The 18,374-nt window shown below is 32.5% G+C and overlaps 1 protein-coding gene across 4 annotated transcripts in view; it reads left to right on the forward strand.

The window, feature by feature from the left end:
* The window catches only part of DCDC1 (doublecortin domain containing 1), a 440,084-nt gene that overhangs the window by 88,519 nt on the left and 333,191 nt on the right, over positions 1-18,374 (forward strand). For all 4 annotated transcript variants that reach the window (XM_059406535.1, XM_059406544.1, XM_059406519.1 and 1 more), the window contains one exon: positions 7,059-7,225. In XM_059406535.1, the coding sequence (XP_059262518.1) occupies positions 7,059-7,225 (167 nt within the window). The remainder of the gene's footprint in view (positions 1-7,058; positions 7,226-18,374) is intronic.

The raw sequence follows: 18,374 nt of genomic DNA on the forward strand, positions 1-18,374 counted from the left end.
TACTTGTTACTTTATAATGTAACAGTAGAATTTTGAAACATTTTTGGGTGCCTGGCTGGAGCATGAGACTCTGGTGGAGACTTTGGTGGAGCATGAGACTCTTGACGTTGGAGTTGTAAGTTTGAGCCCCACTTTGGGTATAGGGATTACTTAAAAATAAAATCTTTAAAAAAAGGGAAATATTTTACAGTTAGCTTGCTTTTGATGTTACTTATACATATAATGCTTTGTATATTTGATTTTGTTCCTAAGTTTTAGGATGTTTTCTGTTTCATCTTTTCCTATGGGGTCAAAAGTTAAGTGGTGCCTCAGTTACCACCATTTGGATTAAGCTTTTCTCAGTAGTAATAAAAATAAAAAATAATAATGCAAAAAAAAGGATCAGTTGTTAAGCAAACAATTATATACTGACATTTCTAAAGGTCTTTAGTTCTAGTTTTTGTTTGTTTTATTTATTAAGTTCCATGTATTGTATTTTCCAAAACTAATTCTAAGATAAGACCTTACATTTTTGTATAGAGCTTTTTAGTTTGAGAAGACCGGCCATATATATTCAATTACTATATTGATATAGTCCATGAGCACATAAAATAGATTAGATAATGTTAATTCTCAGTATTTAAGTAGCCATAAAGTTGTACATGTATCAGTTCAATTATTTTACGTTATTATTAAATACCAAATATTTAAGAGGCCCAAGGAACTGAATTCACAAAACACTTTTATTTTCAAAGACACACACACTATTATTTTTGTTGAGGGGGAAGGCAAGGCACAATAGAATTCCCAGCTTATTTCTACTTGTATAAATCAAGTTATTTAAATAAATGAATTGTGTATGCTGACCTGTTCTTCCAATGTGCTACTGGGATGTATGAAAAAAAGATGTGCATGGTGGTGGAAGTTGAAAGAGGCATAAAGCGTATTGGAAAACTACCAAATGTCCCCTGCAAATGGGCCCTATTCAGAATCAGTAAGCGTATGATGAGTGAAGTGGTTTTGAATATCGCCTTTAGATTCCATGCTGTTACAAGGCCAGCCCTGAACATGGCAACTCTTATTTCCACACACAGTACCTCTTCACTCTCAATTTAACCCCAAAATCTGATGAACCCATTACTCCATACTTGATTTCATGGAACAAGGAGTAGATATAGTTACAAATGATCAATCACAAGCCGTGAACCAAAGCAGCAAGGCATTAACAATTCACACCATTTCGGTCCACTTGCTCGAGCAGAAGATGTGCCAGCATATTTAATGCACAGCTACTTCGTTCAGTTTAAGAAAAGACATGACTCAGGATGCATTTTCAAAACAGAGGAGACCTAAGATTTCCTACTTTCTAAGCCCCAATGTCAATGTTCACCCACATATCAGCAATTAAAATAACCAGGTGTTCTGCAAAGGTCACAATGTCTAAATTAAATTTTACTCAGGTAAAAACAATATGACCTATGAAATTCTTCCCCCCAATGCATCCCTATTCTGTTTGATCCTATCATACAAATCAATGTCTCTTAGAGCAGTATTATAACACTGTAGACCCCACAGGCAATATGCCGTCAGTTTAATAGGATCACTGAAAAACTAAAGCAGCTGTGAAAGATTGCTCTAAGTATAGCAATCGTGTACTTGTCATTTTGTTCAGTGGAGGAAAAATCCAAATTTGGGTAGGCATCGGTATTTAAGAAAATGCCTGCTAAATCTTTTCACATAAGTACCTTAGGGACAGTAACATTTGACATATAGCACATAAACAAAAGTACACAGCAGCTGTTAGTTTAGTTTTGTTTGAATAAAAATATACTGATAGAAATCAAGCAATACTGGAGACAGTATGCTTTACCTCATTCAATCTTCCCAGCAGACTATGCTTTTGAGTGGCATCTGCTGGTTGTTCAGGGACCGCGAGCTTTCCAACTATGGATAAAGAGCATTAAAAAACACACATACCTTGGCACTAACTCATACTACCTCCAGGCATACTTCCTGGATGGGAAGTAGTCAAGTCTTAGTATCTTTAAAGAGCTCACTTTGTTTCCTCCAAAAAAGACTTTTTAGGTAAACTTTGTTTAAAAATAAATTCCAACTGAATGGGAGAATTTCCAAATGATGTCCTGCTAAACAATAATTGAGTATTTTTGAGACTGAGATCTGAAACTTGCTGCCAGAGAACATGTAGAAGTTTCTTTATAGGTAATTATGCTCTGGACAGTGCTCTTTTTTCCCACAGTCTTATGTACTCAGACTGAAATGTGAAGATTACTGTATTATGTAAATTACGACTCAGGATATTTAATTGGCATGAATTTTAATTTTTAATTCACAGTAGGTTATTAAAGCCTTTGATTATTTCCAGTGCATTTTGAAAACATATTAATTTAAAAAAATCCTCTTTTTAGCTTTCCATAGCAGATTCAAACGAGTAAGCAAAGTATCTCTTTTAATGTAAGATGTTACTTTTGGAAAAAGACTTATATTCTCTAGGTATAGAATTTGACAGGCACTCCAGTCTATTTCTACTTGGAAAGTTCCATTAGCTTTGTGGTTTCTTTTTAGGGAGATATTTGCCTCCTTATCAAAAATTCTTGTACTGCTCCCATCATGAATCCAAATCAGTTCAAACTTCTTATTAGTAATGAAGTGCTTGAAGGCTGAACAGCTTCCTTTTTTATGAATAGCTTTTGAACTTATTGTCTTTGGTGTTCTTAGAGGGTATCATTTTTAGTATTTACAGTGGCTATTTTGACCTTAACCTAGTATTTTTGCTTTGTTACATAGGTTTTATTTTGTGCCTTTTCCTATAGTAGCATGATTTATGACAGGGTAGGATAGAGCACATGAGGCTTTTCCAAGACTTTTTAAGTACCCACCTCTGGCCTTCTGGCTTGTTAATGCTTCATTGCCAAAATGTATCATTTTCTTTTATAATTTCCTTCTTAGTTTTTAAGATCTTTTATAAGGAGAATTAAGACAAAACAGTTGTACATATTCTAAATGTGCTTCAAAATTCTAGCCTATAAATAATTATTAAATTTTGATCAAATTTTCATTTGATCACAGAAAGTTACAGATTCTAAGTGTGCATAGTCTTTGTGCATAAGTTGAACTCATGGTCTTAAAATTTGCCTGAAAGACTGTCTGCAGCTTATCCAAAGTACTTTTAATTTGTCTGGTAGACATTTATTGAGCACTGCTTTTACAAACCAAAACCCACTATGGTCCCAAAACCTTAAAGCATTTGTGATTTACTGGAGGATGGAAATGGGTGTGGAAAAGATAAGAATTAATTCAAATCAGTAAAGGGGAAATAAAATTACAAACAATGCTCTGGGAAGCATAGAAGGGGAACAGCTCCATTCTGTCTGAGTAACATGGGATATTTTGCCACAGAACATAACATTTGATACAAACCTTGAAGGACAAGAATATATTCGCAGATGGAAAAAAGGAGAAACAAATGCAAGGAAATGGAACAGCATGAGTGAGAAAAGTATCTATTGATAGTTATGAATCTGATATAGCTATTACTTTCAATCATAAGATCTGTTTACCCATGATGCTCAATACTAACTCTACCCGGGAAATTACTCCTTTCAGTTAAATGATCTATTTACTCAGCATCCTCAGTCCTCAGTCCAAACGCGTTGAAACTATTGGGTTCATTTAAAGTTACCCTGTAGTCATAACTTGAGAATAAACAAAATGGATAAAAAGCTATTCTCCAGTGGTGATAATGATCCCAATGGAATGATCACATTGGACTCATCTATGTATATTGATAAATTTAATGAATGAGTAATTTCCAAACCACTTATCTAATAAAAATTTTGAGGCCCTATTTAATGAAAATACTGAAATTACAGAAAAGCAAAGCTCTGGTTGCTATTATGTAAATAAGAGCAAATAGGTAGAACACCTGTAATAAAGGCCTCAAACTTCAGAAAAAATGCTATGTGTACCTGTGCACACCAGTTTTAAAGGAATGTAGAATTATAGGAGCCAGCTAACCTTACTGAGTGAGGCAATATCTCTGAGTAGCAGTTTAAAGGAGAAACTCGTGGTTTATCCACGAAATAATACCCTGGTGTTCATTCACTGGGAAAGAAATTTTTTTTTTCTTTGAGTGACTCTCATGGGCCTTGTTAGCTCATAGCAACATCTAGGTTTATGCTCTTTCCATGGTTAAAAAGTGTCTATTGTCCTTTCTAAATAATTGCCTTTGGTTTTTGCACATCTTTATGCAATAATCTTTAATGCACTTAGCTCCAGAAACAGAGTAAAAAAGAACTCTACATAAAAGAAAAAGGTTTGTTAAGGACACTTATGAATTGTCTTGGGTATAGAACATTACAAATATCCACTAAAATGCTTAAAAAGTAATTCATACTCATGTTAAAAATCTACGGTTGGGGTTGAAAAGTCAATTGACTTATTTTTAACCAATTATTCTATTATATTTCAAAACTGTCATTTTAAGTCAATCCTTTTAATGGAGTGTTCTCTAATTGTAACTGATTAATAAATTTTATTTTTTAAAATATATTAGACTTATTTATACTTCCTTTCGAAGTATTTAGGGCGTATCATTTTCTTCTGTTTTCTGTACCTTCCTAGTTAGTGGAAACATTGTTTGTTCTTGGAGTGTGCTTTGTCTTCCTTTTCAAGAAGATCATCAAAGTTACTAGTTTGCAGCTCCCAAAAAGAAAAGAGCCTTCTAATCCCTGATTCAGAAGCTAACCTTTATTAGCGCTCTTGTGGTTATAATGAGGACCCTGCTTCCAGCAGGGAGATTCTAGAATACTGAACAGATTATTCAACAAGTTCAGAGCCGATTCTGAGGTCCCTTATAAAACCTGCTTGTGAATACTGCTTTCTTTGCTTTGCTATTTCTGGTTTCCATAGTATTCCTAATTACATAAATCATGTGGAGCATGGAGCTATTTTCCATCCTATATCAGTTCTGACACTGCTTGCATTTTGATATAATTTGTATTTTTTCCTAAGCTATATATAAGTTTTTTTCTTAAATTCTTATTTAAGGGGACATAAGCTCTGCAAAAAGTAGAACTTGTATTAGAAGATCTATGAAATCATACCTTGGAATTCCTTAGACTGAAATAAAGAATTTGAAAGTTACTTTGTGGCAAGCAAGGATGAATAAGGTTATAAAACTAGAGAATCTGAGAATGTGTTCTCAGGTTTAAATTCAAGATTAAATTTAGGATGTAGATCATTCAAGTTTATTACCCACTTCCCAATTTACTTAAAATTATTTCAACTTAATAGCTATTTATGTAATGCCTTTCCATGTTCAAAAACTGTAATAGGTTCAATGAGTGTACCAAATTAAAAGTTTACAAATTAAAACCCAATACACAGTAATGTATGAATGTTACAGCAGTTAAGTAAAAGCACTGATGATTCTTAAGCTAGTTTTCTTTAGGAAAAATTAAAATCAAGATTGGTTTATATCATACTTTTTTAAAAGATTGAAGAGTTACAATTCTAAAAATAAGTTTTTTTCTTTTTCTTTCTTTTATAGTATATGTGATCTTATATTTTAAAAAGTTTGTGGTATTTGTTATGATAAAACTTAGTAGAGAGAAGTAATTGCTCCAATATAAACATGGTTTTGTTATGAGAATTTTAGAAATTAATTTCTGAGGCTGGATGAATGAATTTCACGAACACATCTAAAGATGTCTAAGTAGTCATTGGGTCATAATTTTCTTTTAACTTTATAGGAGATTCAGAGAAGCTTAAGTTCTATTTCTAACTTTCTCCTTAGTGTTGAATATATTAGAAAGAATTTAAATTGTGCTATGGTAGAGAGTTACAGAACTTAGTGCCATAAAATGCATAACTTTTTTACTAGGAGCAAAATTCAGCAGAATACCAGTAGTAAAGGCCATTTGCATAACTCAGCCGCTCAGCAGCTCAGCTGAAGCTAATTGTAATTCAATTTCCAGATTGCTACGCTAGGCCTCTCTGCATAAAATATGCCACATATAACATAACCAATGGCATGGAGCTAGGAGCTATTTTCTTTGCTGGTGATCTATTTAATTTCTTTTCTATTAGAAATATGTATCAGAATCAGGTAGCCAAGCCATATAGTTATTTTGTATGTTTATATTGTGTCGCACGTGTATACTTAAGACCAAGTTAAAAAATGAAATCCTTTCATTTTCCCGGGTTCCCAAATGTGCCTAAGATTTCTTTTTATTTTTCATTTCTGGCATTTCTGAGGGAAATTAAATCTTAAAAAAATGATAGCTAGCTGCCATGTTATTTGACTATTTTACACTAGAAAGACTTTATAAGCTAATCGTGTGAAAAAGTGTATAAACATGTCTGTCAAGTCCAGTATAGATGTTGCAATACCGGCCAACAAGTAAATATCTTCTAAATGTTTACAAAACGGGTGCTGAAATAACATTCCTAAATCTTTAGCTTATATCTCAAAACTTAAAAACAAAAAGGTGCGATAAAATGCTTGCTTAAGATTCCCTTTATTTTTAAACAGCGGTACCACCCTGTTTTTATGGGTTATTTAAGCAATGGCAGTGAAAAGACTTGAATAGGATGGCTTATAAAGGTGTGGATTATATTTTATGAATAATTTCCAGATGTGATATTTTAGATATATAGACTCCTCTATGGGAAGCTATATACAGAAACAACATGGATCTTACAATTTTATCAGGACAATGCAAGTAGATTTCAGCAAGGTTGGTTCCAACTCATCTGTGATAAATGAGAAGATAAGGCAATCAGTGCACACCATGACACTCTGTGCAGCTAGTTAGGCACACTTCAGAACTATTCAGGTGTGCTCACAAAGCTTATGAGTCTTGCATGGGGGGTATCTCAATATAAATACATCCTTCATGGTGGCCACTAGTAATGCAGGAATTGCCTCTGTAAGACTTAACCCAGGTCAGATATAAATAATAGATGTTAAGAGTTAGTTCTGGTATTGGGACTGTGTTCCAGGCAGTGCATTTTCAGTTGGGTCAAAAGAATTTATTTTCCCTTATTTTCTTGTATAGTTCCTCTGCTTGAAAAATGCCTGCAAAATTCCATCACACCTTTGCGGGGACCAGTTTGGGTCTCTAAGGGAGAAGGTTTCAGCCCCTCAGGATCTAAGATGTACATCCAAGGAGTTCTTTTGGCCTTGTACCAACGACTAAAGTCTGCAAAAAAATATTATACACAGGTGAGTCATCCCTCTTTAAAAATTGCTTTATTATGTGTTTTAAAATGTACTTGGTTATATAGAGGTGATGATTGGCATTGTGTCATAAAAAAACTGTGACATGTATTTTGTGAACTCAGTGCCCGTTAGGGAGCCAAAATGCTGCTTCTGTAATCTCAAAGCCAGCAATAATGGGGCTAATTGTATCTGTCTTTTGGTATGGGATGTCATATGTCTCATCTTTTCTTGCTGCATACTGTGCAAAGCGAAGGCAAGTCCTTATGTGGAATTTCTATAGACAGTTACTTTAAGCAAGAAAATGAATAGCTCCTAAATCATTTGAAGGTTTAAATGCTCAGCCTTTTTTTCTTTTTTAGTATGAAATCAGAATTGCTATTGTAGAAGGTAGGCTAAAATGTAAATCAGTCACATTCTGGGAAATGAAATTGTGAATTAACTTCTTGTCAAGACTAACTCATTTCATTTATGCTTATTTAACTTGTATGTTTAGAAAGTAATCAGGTTAAGTTTGTGTCTTTTAATTTTTAAGTATCCTTTCCATAACTGTGAGATGTGTGTATGTGTAAAGATTTTGATATTTTTATAAGGACGTATAGGGACTTTGATTTATCTTAAAGTGGAACTAAAATTACAAAGCAGAATGATTGATTGCCATTTATAAAATAAAAACAGTTGCCACATTTTTAGAATCCCCTTTGCACTTGGTCTTAAGAAGTTAAACATATATTTTACCATGTTAAATAAAGTCTAGGTTTTACATTTCTAATAATGAGGTTCCAATTTAGGACGGGGCTCATTATTTCAGGCCACAGGCCACTGAAAAATGGATATTTTGAAAACATCACGCTATTATTCTCTGTGTGCTGGGGGAGGGGAGAGAGGAATGGGATGTGGTCTCAGTGTTCATACAGCACCTCCTGCTGTCTTTTTGGAAAAGGACAATTTGTATTGACGAGAAGAAATTCTTGAACTAAGGTGTCCAGAACTAGCAAGAAATATCTTCCCATGAGAAACTTTTATTCTCAAAATGTGATTATTTCCTTAGTTAATTAATCTCAGTGGATCCAGAAGTGGGATTAATAATTATCGTAGATAAAGCTACTTATAAAGATAAATATGAAAAATAAAAATTCAAACTTCTTTTTAAATTTTTTCCCCAGTATCATATATAAAATCTGGTATAAATATTATAAAATTTATTATTATTTTGGTGAAATTATTCAAATTGAAATATTAGTTAACTTTTAAGATACAAGGATATTATAAAATAGATGACCAATTTTATTATAATCATTTATTTGGTATTAAATTGTTTGATTCTACTTATTAGTTTAAAATTTTTTGATGTTTAAAAAAGAGATCATTCTGCAGTACAAGAAAAGCACTGTTTAAATCAAATCTTAAAAAACTTAAACATTTTAAAAATTTTATTAAAAGTGAGGATGTTAGAGATAAGAAACTGCTCAGAAAGTAATTAAGGCTTGTTTTTTATTCCATTGTCCTAAACATGTAAAATTGAGCAGTTGAACTAGATTGAAAAGAGTTCCGTATATTGTGAAAAAAGAAAGTATTTCAAGAGCTACTGCTTTGATTTTAAAGGTTTCTTTAGGACTTAGAATTGATGAAAAGTACATTTGAGCAAAATATGAACAAAATTAACATTTTTAGCATCTTTGAAGTTGTCTATATCATTCACACTATGCCAGATTTGGGAATGTTTAAAAACCTAGGCTCTTTGCCATTCCTAACTAAACCTTTTACTTTTGCTAAATTGTAATAACAAACATTTGCACTCAACAGTTTTAATATGATACTTTTTTAGGTTTATTTAAAATATAAAAATGAAGAAAAAGAAATAGAAATTTACCTGTTATGCATTTCCATGCAAATTTCTATTTCTTTTAGATATGCTCAATTCTATGTATTCTTGAGTCTCTTTTGTATTGTTATATCATGATTTCATTTAAAATTATTTGCAATGTTTAGAAAAGTCACTGTAGCTGTACCATTGTCAGGTCATCAGTCGCTAAGTGTTAAGCCTGGCAATTATTTTAACATGAGTAGGACTTGTTAGCAAATATCCTTCTTAGCATTAATGAACTTTATTTGAACTGCATTTACTTCATTTGACCTTAGAGATAGGCTTTTCTATTTAGTTTTATATAAGATCATGTTGAGGAATCAGGTAAAATGGAGATGGGTAATGATTCCTACTTCCTTAACAAATCTAAGCTTATAAATTATAGAATTAGATGAACTCTTGATATTATTTCCATTGATTTCTCTTCTGAGATTATATATAAAAACATTAATATTGTTTTGCTGGGATTCTGTCAAAGAAAATTTCTTTCCATCTTTAAATTGGATGTCTTGGGATTCCCAAAGGGCATTTCCTTTAAATAAACTGATAAAATACCACTAAAAGGAAAGTCAGAACTACTGGTTTTATGTTTATAGACTTACTCATTTTTCAATTTCTAACTCTAACGTGGCTATTATAGCATGCAACCGAATTAAGCCCACTACATTAGTGTGGTCTTAAATGTATACTGATTCATGTATATAAAATGAGATATTATATTTAGGACAGCATAAAGTTACTTAGTCTTACATTTATCACATTTATTTCCTTAAAAGTGAAACATCTTAGAAATTGCTCAGAGCTAAGCAGAATCTATTTAATTGGTAATCTTTGAAGTAGCATAAACGCATTCCTATGAAATGCAGTTAACACTTTCAGCGACAGGGACTGTTCCATCTCATTAGCATTCTTGTTAAGTAGTGGTGCTGTTGGTGGGGGTGTTGAAGTAGGAATGCCATTGTGTCGAGTTCCAGTGTTTGGGGACAAACACTGCTGTGGAAGGAACGTGTGAAAAGGCCACAGTCCTGTCAGTGAATGAGGAAGGCTGTGCTTTCTGTGTGCTTCAAGCAGGGAAGCTGTCATTCATAGGCCTAACATGGCTAAACAGAGGCCAAAACACAAGCCTGCACTACCTTTTAAAATGATATTAGTGATTTTTAAACATGATCGTCTTTATGTATGATCCTACATAGAGCTTTTCGTTGCTGTCAGTAAACAAAATCTATGTCAGTCTCTTCAGAAACACTGTAGAGATACATAAAAGTCCATGGAACTGTGCCAGGAGGCTCTACAAATAATGATTTGGAATGACTGATCTTAAGTAGGAACGTGATCTTTAGGAAATGTCTATTGCTGGAAATGTCTTCTCAATTTTGATACTACTTTGAATTTTTTTCCTCCAGCCAACAAAATTCCTGTATACGTTTAAATAATGAGTGCATTGCAGTCTTCTTTGAAAATAGTTTCTAAAAGAACTCATAAACATACAGCTTTAATCATTTAAAGTGGTTCACAGGATGGTTTAACAGTTGTTATTGATTGCATAGCCATTTTTTAAATTCAGAGAGAAACAAAGGAGATGAGTATCCAACTGTAATATCTTAACAACCACCATCTTAATTATGAAGAATATCACAGTCTCTGTGAAATTTAAGATATGAAAAAATGTGAAGGAAATTTTTAATTTTATTCCTAACTTTCAGCACTTTGGAAAGAAATGATCATCTTGGAAATTTAGTTTTAGCTTGTTGATTACTTAAAAACAAGAAATAAGAAAAATACACCCAAATATTTCTTGAACTCTTGGAGCATTTTCTAAACTTAAAAAAAAAAACACTGACAATTTCTACTTATGTCTAAAGCTGCAGGGAAGTGTTTTATTTCTGTAATTTTAATTTTGAAATATGTACTTGGGCTATTTGTAATAGACCCTTACTTAATGAAGTTTGTTGAAAACTATAATTTTCTGCCTGAGTGATTCAAGTTTTTTTGGTATATAGTTCTTTTTATTTATTAATTTAAGTAAGGTACTTTTTAAAAATGCTATTATCTGCTACTTCTAAATGTTCTATATTTGATGTGTTGGGTTTAAGAATCTCAGATACTAAATCTCTATTTCAAAAATTAGGTTTCACTTTTTAAACTAGAATTGTACTATGACTTTATTGTACTATAACTTTATGTAATTAGGTGAGGAAATGAACTTCCAACTTCAGCATGTATTGGTTTTGCAGTTGAAAACTGAAATCTATTTTATTATTACATTGAACTAATCTTTATGTAAGCTCTAGATTTTAAAAATTTTTTCTAAGTTAATGTTGGTTCACTTTATCCACGCTCTTAATAAGTTTGATACTTAGATAGCAAACCAATAATAATAATAATATAGTTTTATCAGAAAAGATTCAGTTCAAAGTATGCTTGAATTACATTTAGTGCTAACAGAATATGTCACTTGCAGAAAGTATTCTTAAAGGAATGTTAATATTTTAATTTTCCATAAAAGAAGTATTGGAAGTTTATTTTTTATATCTTATATATTAAGTCAAAGTCATTTATGAGTCTTAACACAATTGAAGAAGTAACTATTTCTATTTCATTTTTTATATATACTTTATTTTTGATAAGCCAGCTACTTTTCCTCCCCACTTTATTGAGATATAATTGACATATAACATTATGTAAGTTTAAGGTGTATAATATGATGCTTGGATACACTTAAATATTATAAAATGTTTACAATACTAGGGTTAGTTAATACCTCTATCATCTCACATAATTGTCATTTCTATTTTGTGGTGAGAACATTGAAGATCTATTCGCTTAACAAATTTCAAGTATGTAATATAGTATTGTTAACTGTACTCACTTTCTGTACATTAGATCCCCAGATATATATACATTAAAAAATTGTGCTATTTCCTTGATTTAACCTTCATGAGGCAATACCCAAAATAGTTCAGTTTTGAACTTCTTGATGTCTTTTGAAAGCTTGGAACGAAATTTATAACATATAAATATAACTTACTATTAAACACATTAAAATTGTGTTGCAGATATTTCAAGTAGTTTGAAAACTACTTCTGAAGGTTCTGATAGGTAATGTTTTAGAATTTTATGTTGCTTGTAGATTTGAATGATGGATGATTTTTTTTCTTTCCCTGAAACCAAGCTGCATTCTAGTTACTTGAAGTATTTTAAGAACCTTAAACTTGTGTCTTTTTCTAAGTGTCATGCTTTGAGCAGGCCTAACATCAGTTAAATGAAGTGAAAATTGCATTCTTGTCTTGATAGAGATGAAAATGGATTTCTGGTCATGAAATAGATGTAGTTGTCACTTTTTAAAAAAGGTGTCAGCAGTTTGCTTCAGTGAGTAAGGTGCCAATTCAGTATGGCAGTAAACTTGTGATCTGAGCAATCAATAAAATGCTTCAATAACTTCTGCTTCATTACACTTATAATAAGAGGCTATAGATCCATGGCACATAAAATGTTGATAAAGAGGATATGTGGGGACTGACTGTGACAATTTTCTTGAAAGTACAGTAAGTGCAATATTGCCATCTAGAGTTTGTGCATAGGTAATTATTACAGAGAGGGACAAAACCACGATGGGATAAAACAGGAAATGATATTGAAATACTGTTTATTTTCCATCATTTATCCATGACACATTTATTGTCATGGAACATTTCATTTGACTTGTCATAAAGCTGTTTAGGTCAGGAGAAAAACTTTCCAATCTGTATTTTTCTCTAATTCTCTTAGAATTATACTACCAAATGTCAAATATGTGTCTCTGGCTCAAATTTGAACTTTTTACCATGAAAACTATTTATTAAATAACTCACTTTCAAAAAATGATTATACTTAGAGGTTTTCCTTTTTTCTGGTAATTCAGTTATATAAAAACAGAGTTTTATGGACATCTCATTTGGGTATCTTTCAATTCAAAATATTATCTTAATTAATATTAAATATCCCTTCAAGAAATAAACACCAAATAAGAGCTTTGACTTTAAAAATGGTATTATATAGGGAGATAGACTTTCCTGCTTATGTGATTATGAACATTTTAATGAAGAGTAAGTTCCATTTGGAGATTGAAAATATGTCTTCGTCTTCAAATCACTAAAACACTTTAATCATCTAAAAACACTTCAAAAAGTATGTTATCACTTTTTTGATTAATTAAAAGATTTTTTTAACTTTTTACTATCTTTTTAATGAATTACTATGGAAAATACATTTCAAACAAAGCATTACTGAGCTTTTTCTCCCTCTGAACTTGTGACTAAAAATGCAAATTGCAAAATAGAAAAATTTTAAAAGTCTGCATTTACTGCATTTCTTAATATAAAGTAAACTTAATATGGATATAGATGAGTTACTAAAGAAAGTTAAATAATCTGGAAAGGTTATTACCTTTATTCTTCCATTTATGTATTTTACAATTTGTATAGATAGCTTTTATAAGCTCATAGACCTCAGCCTTCAGATTTTTCTGAGAATGATTTCCTGAGAATGATAATTTGGCATTAATGTAATAATGCATTTTTCCCTAATATCTCACTGGTTAGATACTTTTTGTTCTCATACATCTATGTATGAATTCTTTCTATAATTTTAAAAAATGGAAATGGTTCAACATTAATTTATTTTCCTTTTTGGGTCTCAGTTTTATTTTTAAACATCCTAATATTATATTTTCTTTACTTATATTTAATTTAAGATGAGGGGCTCTTATTTTGAAATTTTTAATCATACTGAGTGGAAAATGTTGCATTTTAAAACCTCCAAAGAAGTATAAAATTGTTCTGGTAAAGTAAGTGAAAGTAGGCCTGACAAATTTTCTTTAAATTACTCAACCACCTACAGGTATTATTGCCTATGACTCTTTTGAAATGAGAATAAATTTTATAGAGTTACAGCAGCAAAGTGAAAGAGTGTGTTTGATAGATTCCCTGAACAGTTTCAACACCCACAGGTATTATTTGTAAGAAAACAATCATGCCGAGTCTTCAGCTGGTTAGAGAGGGCACAGCATTCTATCTTCACCTGACATCCTATCTGTTCCGTCAACATCCTGGGCCCCCTGCCTGCTGCCCCCTCCTCCCAGAACAATAACGCTCACTGAGATGTTTGTGTGAATGGACAAGAATATGAAATTTTCTTTTTTCCTTGGAGAACTAAAGCAGTATTGAAGGCATATTCCTAAGGGGAGGAAAACCAACTGTCTTGAGGATTGACTAGCATTTTCTATTTTCTATTCAAATTGATCAGTGTTGTCAATGATTGTTAGTTAAGATCTTTGATTATTAAGTCTGACTACTGATTGATGAAAGGGAGATTCTTAGAGTTAATGTTTTAGAAATCGTTGGCTTGCTTTATTTTATTAAGAGGCATATAGTGGTTTCCTCTCACCTGTTGTTCATAGCATTAGCTTGAATAAATGTTAAATAAAACAATAAATTGCTGATTTTAAATATTATAACTCATTATTTGCCAATATTTTATATATATAACAAAGATGCAAAGAATTATAACATTAATTTTTCACTGTCTCAAATATTTTCAAAGTAATTATGTCAGAAAATCAATTTTACATAATTTCCAAAAAACAACCAACATCCAGTTACATTTTTAAAAGATTTCAAGTTCCTAAATAAAGCGAATTATATACATGGATAAAAGATATGCAAAGAATCTACTTATTAACACTTCCTATTCACTGGGAAGTAATTATTGAATGTTTCAGAAAAGAGAATGATGGCATAAGTAAAAGGTACTGGACAGATCTTAGTCTGCAGCCTCGGCAAGCCACAAGTGACTTACATCTTCTAGAGCTGTACTGCCCAATACACTGTTAAAATCCCTTGTGGTTCTTCAGTTTAAATTAATTATAATTAAATAAAATAAAAGAACTTAATTCCTCGGTCTCAATGTCCACATTTCAAGTGCTTAATAGCCATATCATCATTGAAAATTCTACGGGATAGTGCTGTTCTAATAGAAAGAAATTTAGTCTGGATACCCTAGTTATACTTCTGACATTTAATTTTACATTCAGTGACTAACAAAATAAAGAGTCTCTTTTAGTATCTGGGTTTAAATCGGTGTTGGGTAGATAAGGTACTCTGGTCTTCATAAAACAAAATTCCATATATATATTACATAAAATATATATTATATATATGATATATATATCACATATATATCCACATAAATCACATAAGTCATTAGTCATAAGTGACATAAGTCACAACCTATTGGCCATCTAACCACCAAATGGATACCTTTAGGACTTTCAGTGTATATCACTATATGGCATAAATAAATAAACTATAAATAAACTATATGGAATGGTGTCTTTAGGGACCATGATTGTTGTAGTCACTGAATTAACCTTACCTTTTTTGGTGAAAAAAGATCTCCCCACTCTGTGAAAAAAAGATTAGAGGGACAAAGAAGATGAAGTGTTGAATAGTCCTTTATGTGTTGTTCCATTTGTGCATTAACCAGGATTGATGATACAGCACAACCATCCAAGACCTTGCCCTTGGAAAGTTTCCATTCTTGTTATGTACATAGAACATAGGCACATGAAACTCTTAGGAAACACGCTTATCAATATGTAGTTAAGTAGTAAAAATATGTATGGAGTATAGGTTCTATGTTGTAGGGGAACTTAAGTAAAAAAGATTATTAAAAATAGAATGAAAGCATTTCAAGGTTGAAGTGAAATTTAGAGGCGATCTAATCCAGTCCTCTCAATTTACAGATAATGAGAGTAACAACAACAATAATAATTGCCTCATTGCATTGTTATAAGGATTAAATAGTTAATGTATATAAAATTCTTAACATAGTACCTGAGACATAGTAAGTGGTCAGTAGGTTGTAGCTATCCTCATCATCTTTGTTATTAATTTTTTTCAACTTCATTGAGGTCTAACTGATAAAATTGTAAGATATTTAAAGTGTACATCATGATGATTTGACAGAAGTTTACACTGTAAAAAGATTCCTACTATTTAGATAATTAACGCATATATTACCTCATATATTTACATATATTTTTTTGATGAGAACATTTAAGTTCTACTCTTTTAGCAAAAGTTCAACGATATGATACAATATTACCATCCATAATCATGTCATACCTTAGATCCTTGGACTTCATTCATCTTATAGCTGAAAGTTGGTACTCTCTTACCAACCTCTTCCTATGTTCCACACTTGCAGTCCCTAGGAACCACTTTTTCACTCTGTTTCTATGAGTTTGACATTTTTTTGATTCTGCATATAAGTGATACCTTTATTATTAATATAATAGATAAGTCAGTTGAGATACTTGTCTAAGATGAGACAGCAGGGCGAGGTTATAAAGGGACTGAGCTCATCTTTGCTATTAGAGTAGGCAAGGTATGCTTTATTAACTGAAGTATGAGGAGGGCTTTTAAAAAAGAGATTCATATAGGCCATGGTATCAAGTTAGGAGTGAGTAAGACTTATTTTCAAGCAAGTTATACTTAACACAAAAAAGGTTATTGGTGATCTTTGCAAATGATGAAACCTTAGAGTGAACAGGGTTAAGGAAAGAATTGCTGCTGAGGAAATAAGGGCAGTGGGTTTCGGTGAGACATCTCATAGGTTGCGAGTGTCTCCTATTTTTTTTTTTTTTTGAGGGTTACAGTACGAGAATGAAGAAATGTCAAAAGAGGATTTAAAAACCATGAGAGACTATGGACTCTGAAAAACAATCTGAGGGTTTTGAAGGGGCGGGGGGTGGGAGGTCGGGGTACCAGGTGGTGGGTATTATAGAGGGCACAGATTGCATGGAGCACTGGGTGTGGTGCAAAAATAATAAATACTGTTATGCTGGAAATAAATAAAAAATAAATTAAACAAAACAAAAAACTCCACTGGATATATTTTATATGATTACATTTAAGATTAACTCAGTATAACCCCTTATGACGTGTGTTCTATTTTTTATGATAATTACAAAAAAATTTTTTAAAGACTTTATTTATTTATTTGACAGAGATCACAAGTAGGCAGAGAAGCAGGCAGAGAGAGAGGAAGGGAAGCATGCTCCCTGCTGAGCAGAGTGCCCAATGTGGGGCTCCATCCCAGGTCCCTGAGATCATGACCTGAGCCGAAGGCAGAGGCTTTAACCCACTGAGCCACCCAGGTGCCCTGATAATTACAAAATTTATAAAAATATTAATTCATAACCCATATAGGGCACATGGTCTGGTAATGGGACAAAAGTTTTATAACTATCTTTTTTGGTCAGTTCTGTCACGCTATCTTTTTGGCTGTATGTATAACTTTACTTGGAAGTAAGGAAAATAGCTAAATTTGTGGCCCATTTTGAATGTGAGACTGAGGCTAATGGCTTTCTTCAACCTCAGAATTGCAGCATCCGAGATCCTGAAGTTGTTGAGGAGTATGGATAGGGAATGAAAGTCACAGAATTTGAAAAACATATGTTGGAGTTTACTCTAGGAAAGAGATACATGTATCAAGTAAGCAAATTTACACAAACACCATACAAGATATGTAAAGAAGCATTTTTAAAATTTTGTCTAAATCTGATTTGACTTTTCACAGAAGGTGCCATTCATAATACCAGGGAAAGTAAAAACTAAATTTGATTAAGGCCAAATAATTTAACCAATCTTTTAGGTAACACAGCATTTTGGATAAAGAAGCTTAGATGCGGGGCGCCTGGGTGGCTCAGTGGGTTAAAGCCTCTGCCTTCAGCTCAGGTCATGATCCCAGGGTCCTGGGATCGAGCCCCACATCAGGCTCTCTGCTCAGCAGGGAGCCTGCTTCCTCCTCTCTCTCTCTCTCTCTCTGCCTGCCTCTCTGCCTACTTGTGATCTCTGTCTGTCAAATAAATAAATAAAATATTTAAAAAAAAAAAAAAAAAAAAAAAAAAAAAAAGAAGCTTAGATGCTCATGTTTCTGCCCTCTGTGTTTCCTCCAAGAAGGCATCTGGAGTTATAGGGGGAAGAGGAGGTTCAGTCAACTGGAGTTGTTCCTCTGCAGATGCACAAAAAGAAGGAGGAGAAGTTTTTTGGTTTTTTGTTTTTTGTTTTTTTTTTATTTTTTTATTTTTTTTTTATTTTTTTTTAAGATTTTATTTATTTATTTGAGAGAGAGACAGTGAGAGAGAGCATGAGCGAGGAGAAGGCCAGAGAGAGGAGCAGACTCCCCATGGAGCTGGGAGCCCGATGCGGGACTCGATCCCGGGACTCCAGGATCATGACCTGAGCC

The sequence above is a fragment of the Mustela nigripes genome, chromosome 1 (assembly GCF_022355385.1).
Source record: "Mustela nigripes isolate SB6536 chromosome 1, MUSNIG.SB6536, whole genome shotgun sequence".
Lineage (NCBI taxonomy): Eukaryota > Metazoa > Chordata > Mammalia > Carnivora > Mustelidae > Mustela > Mustela nigripes.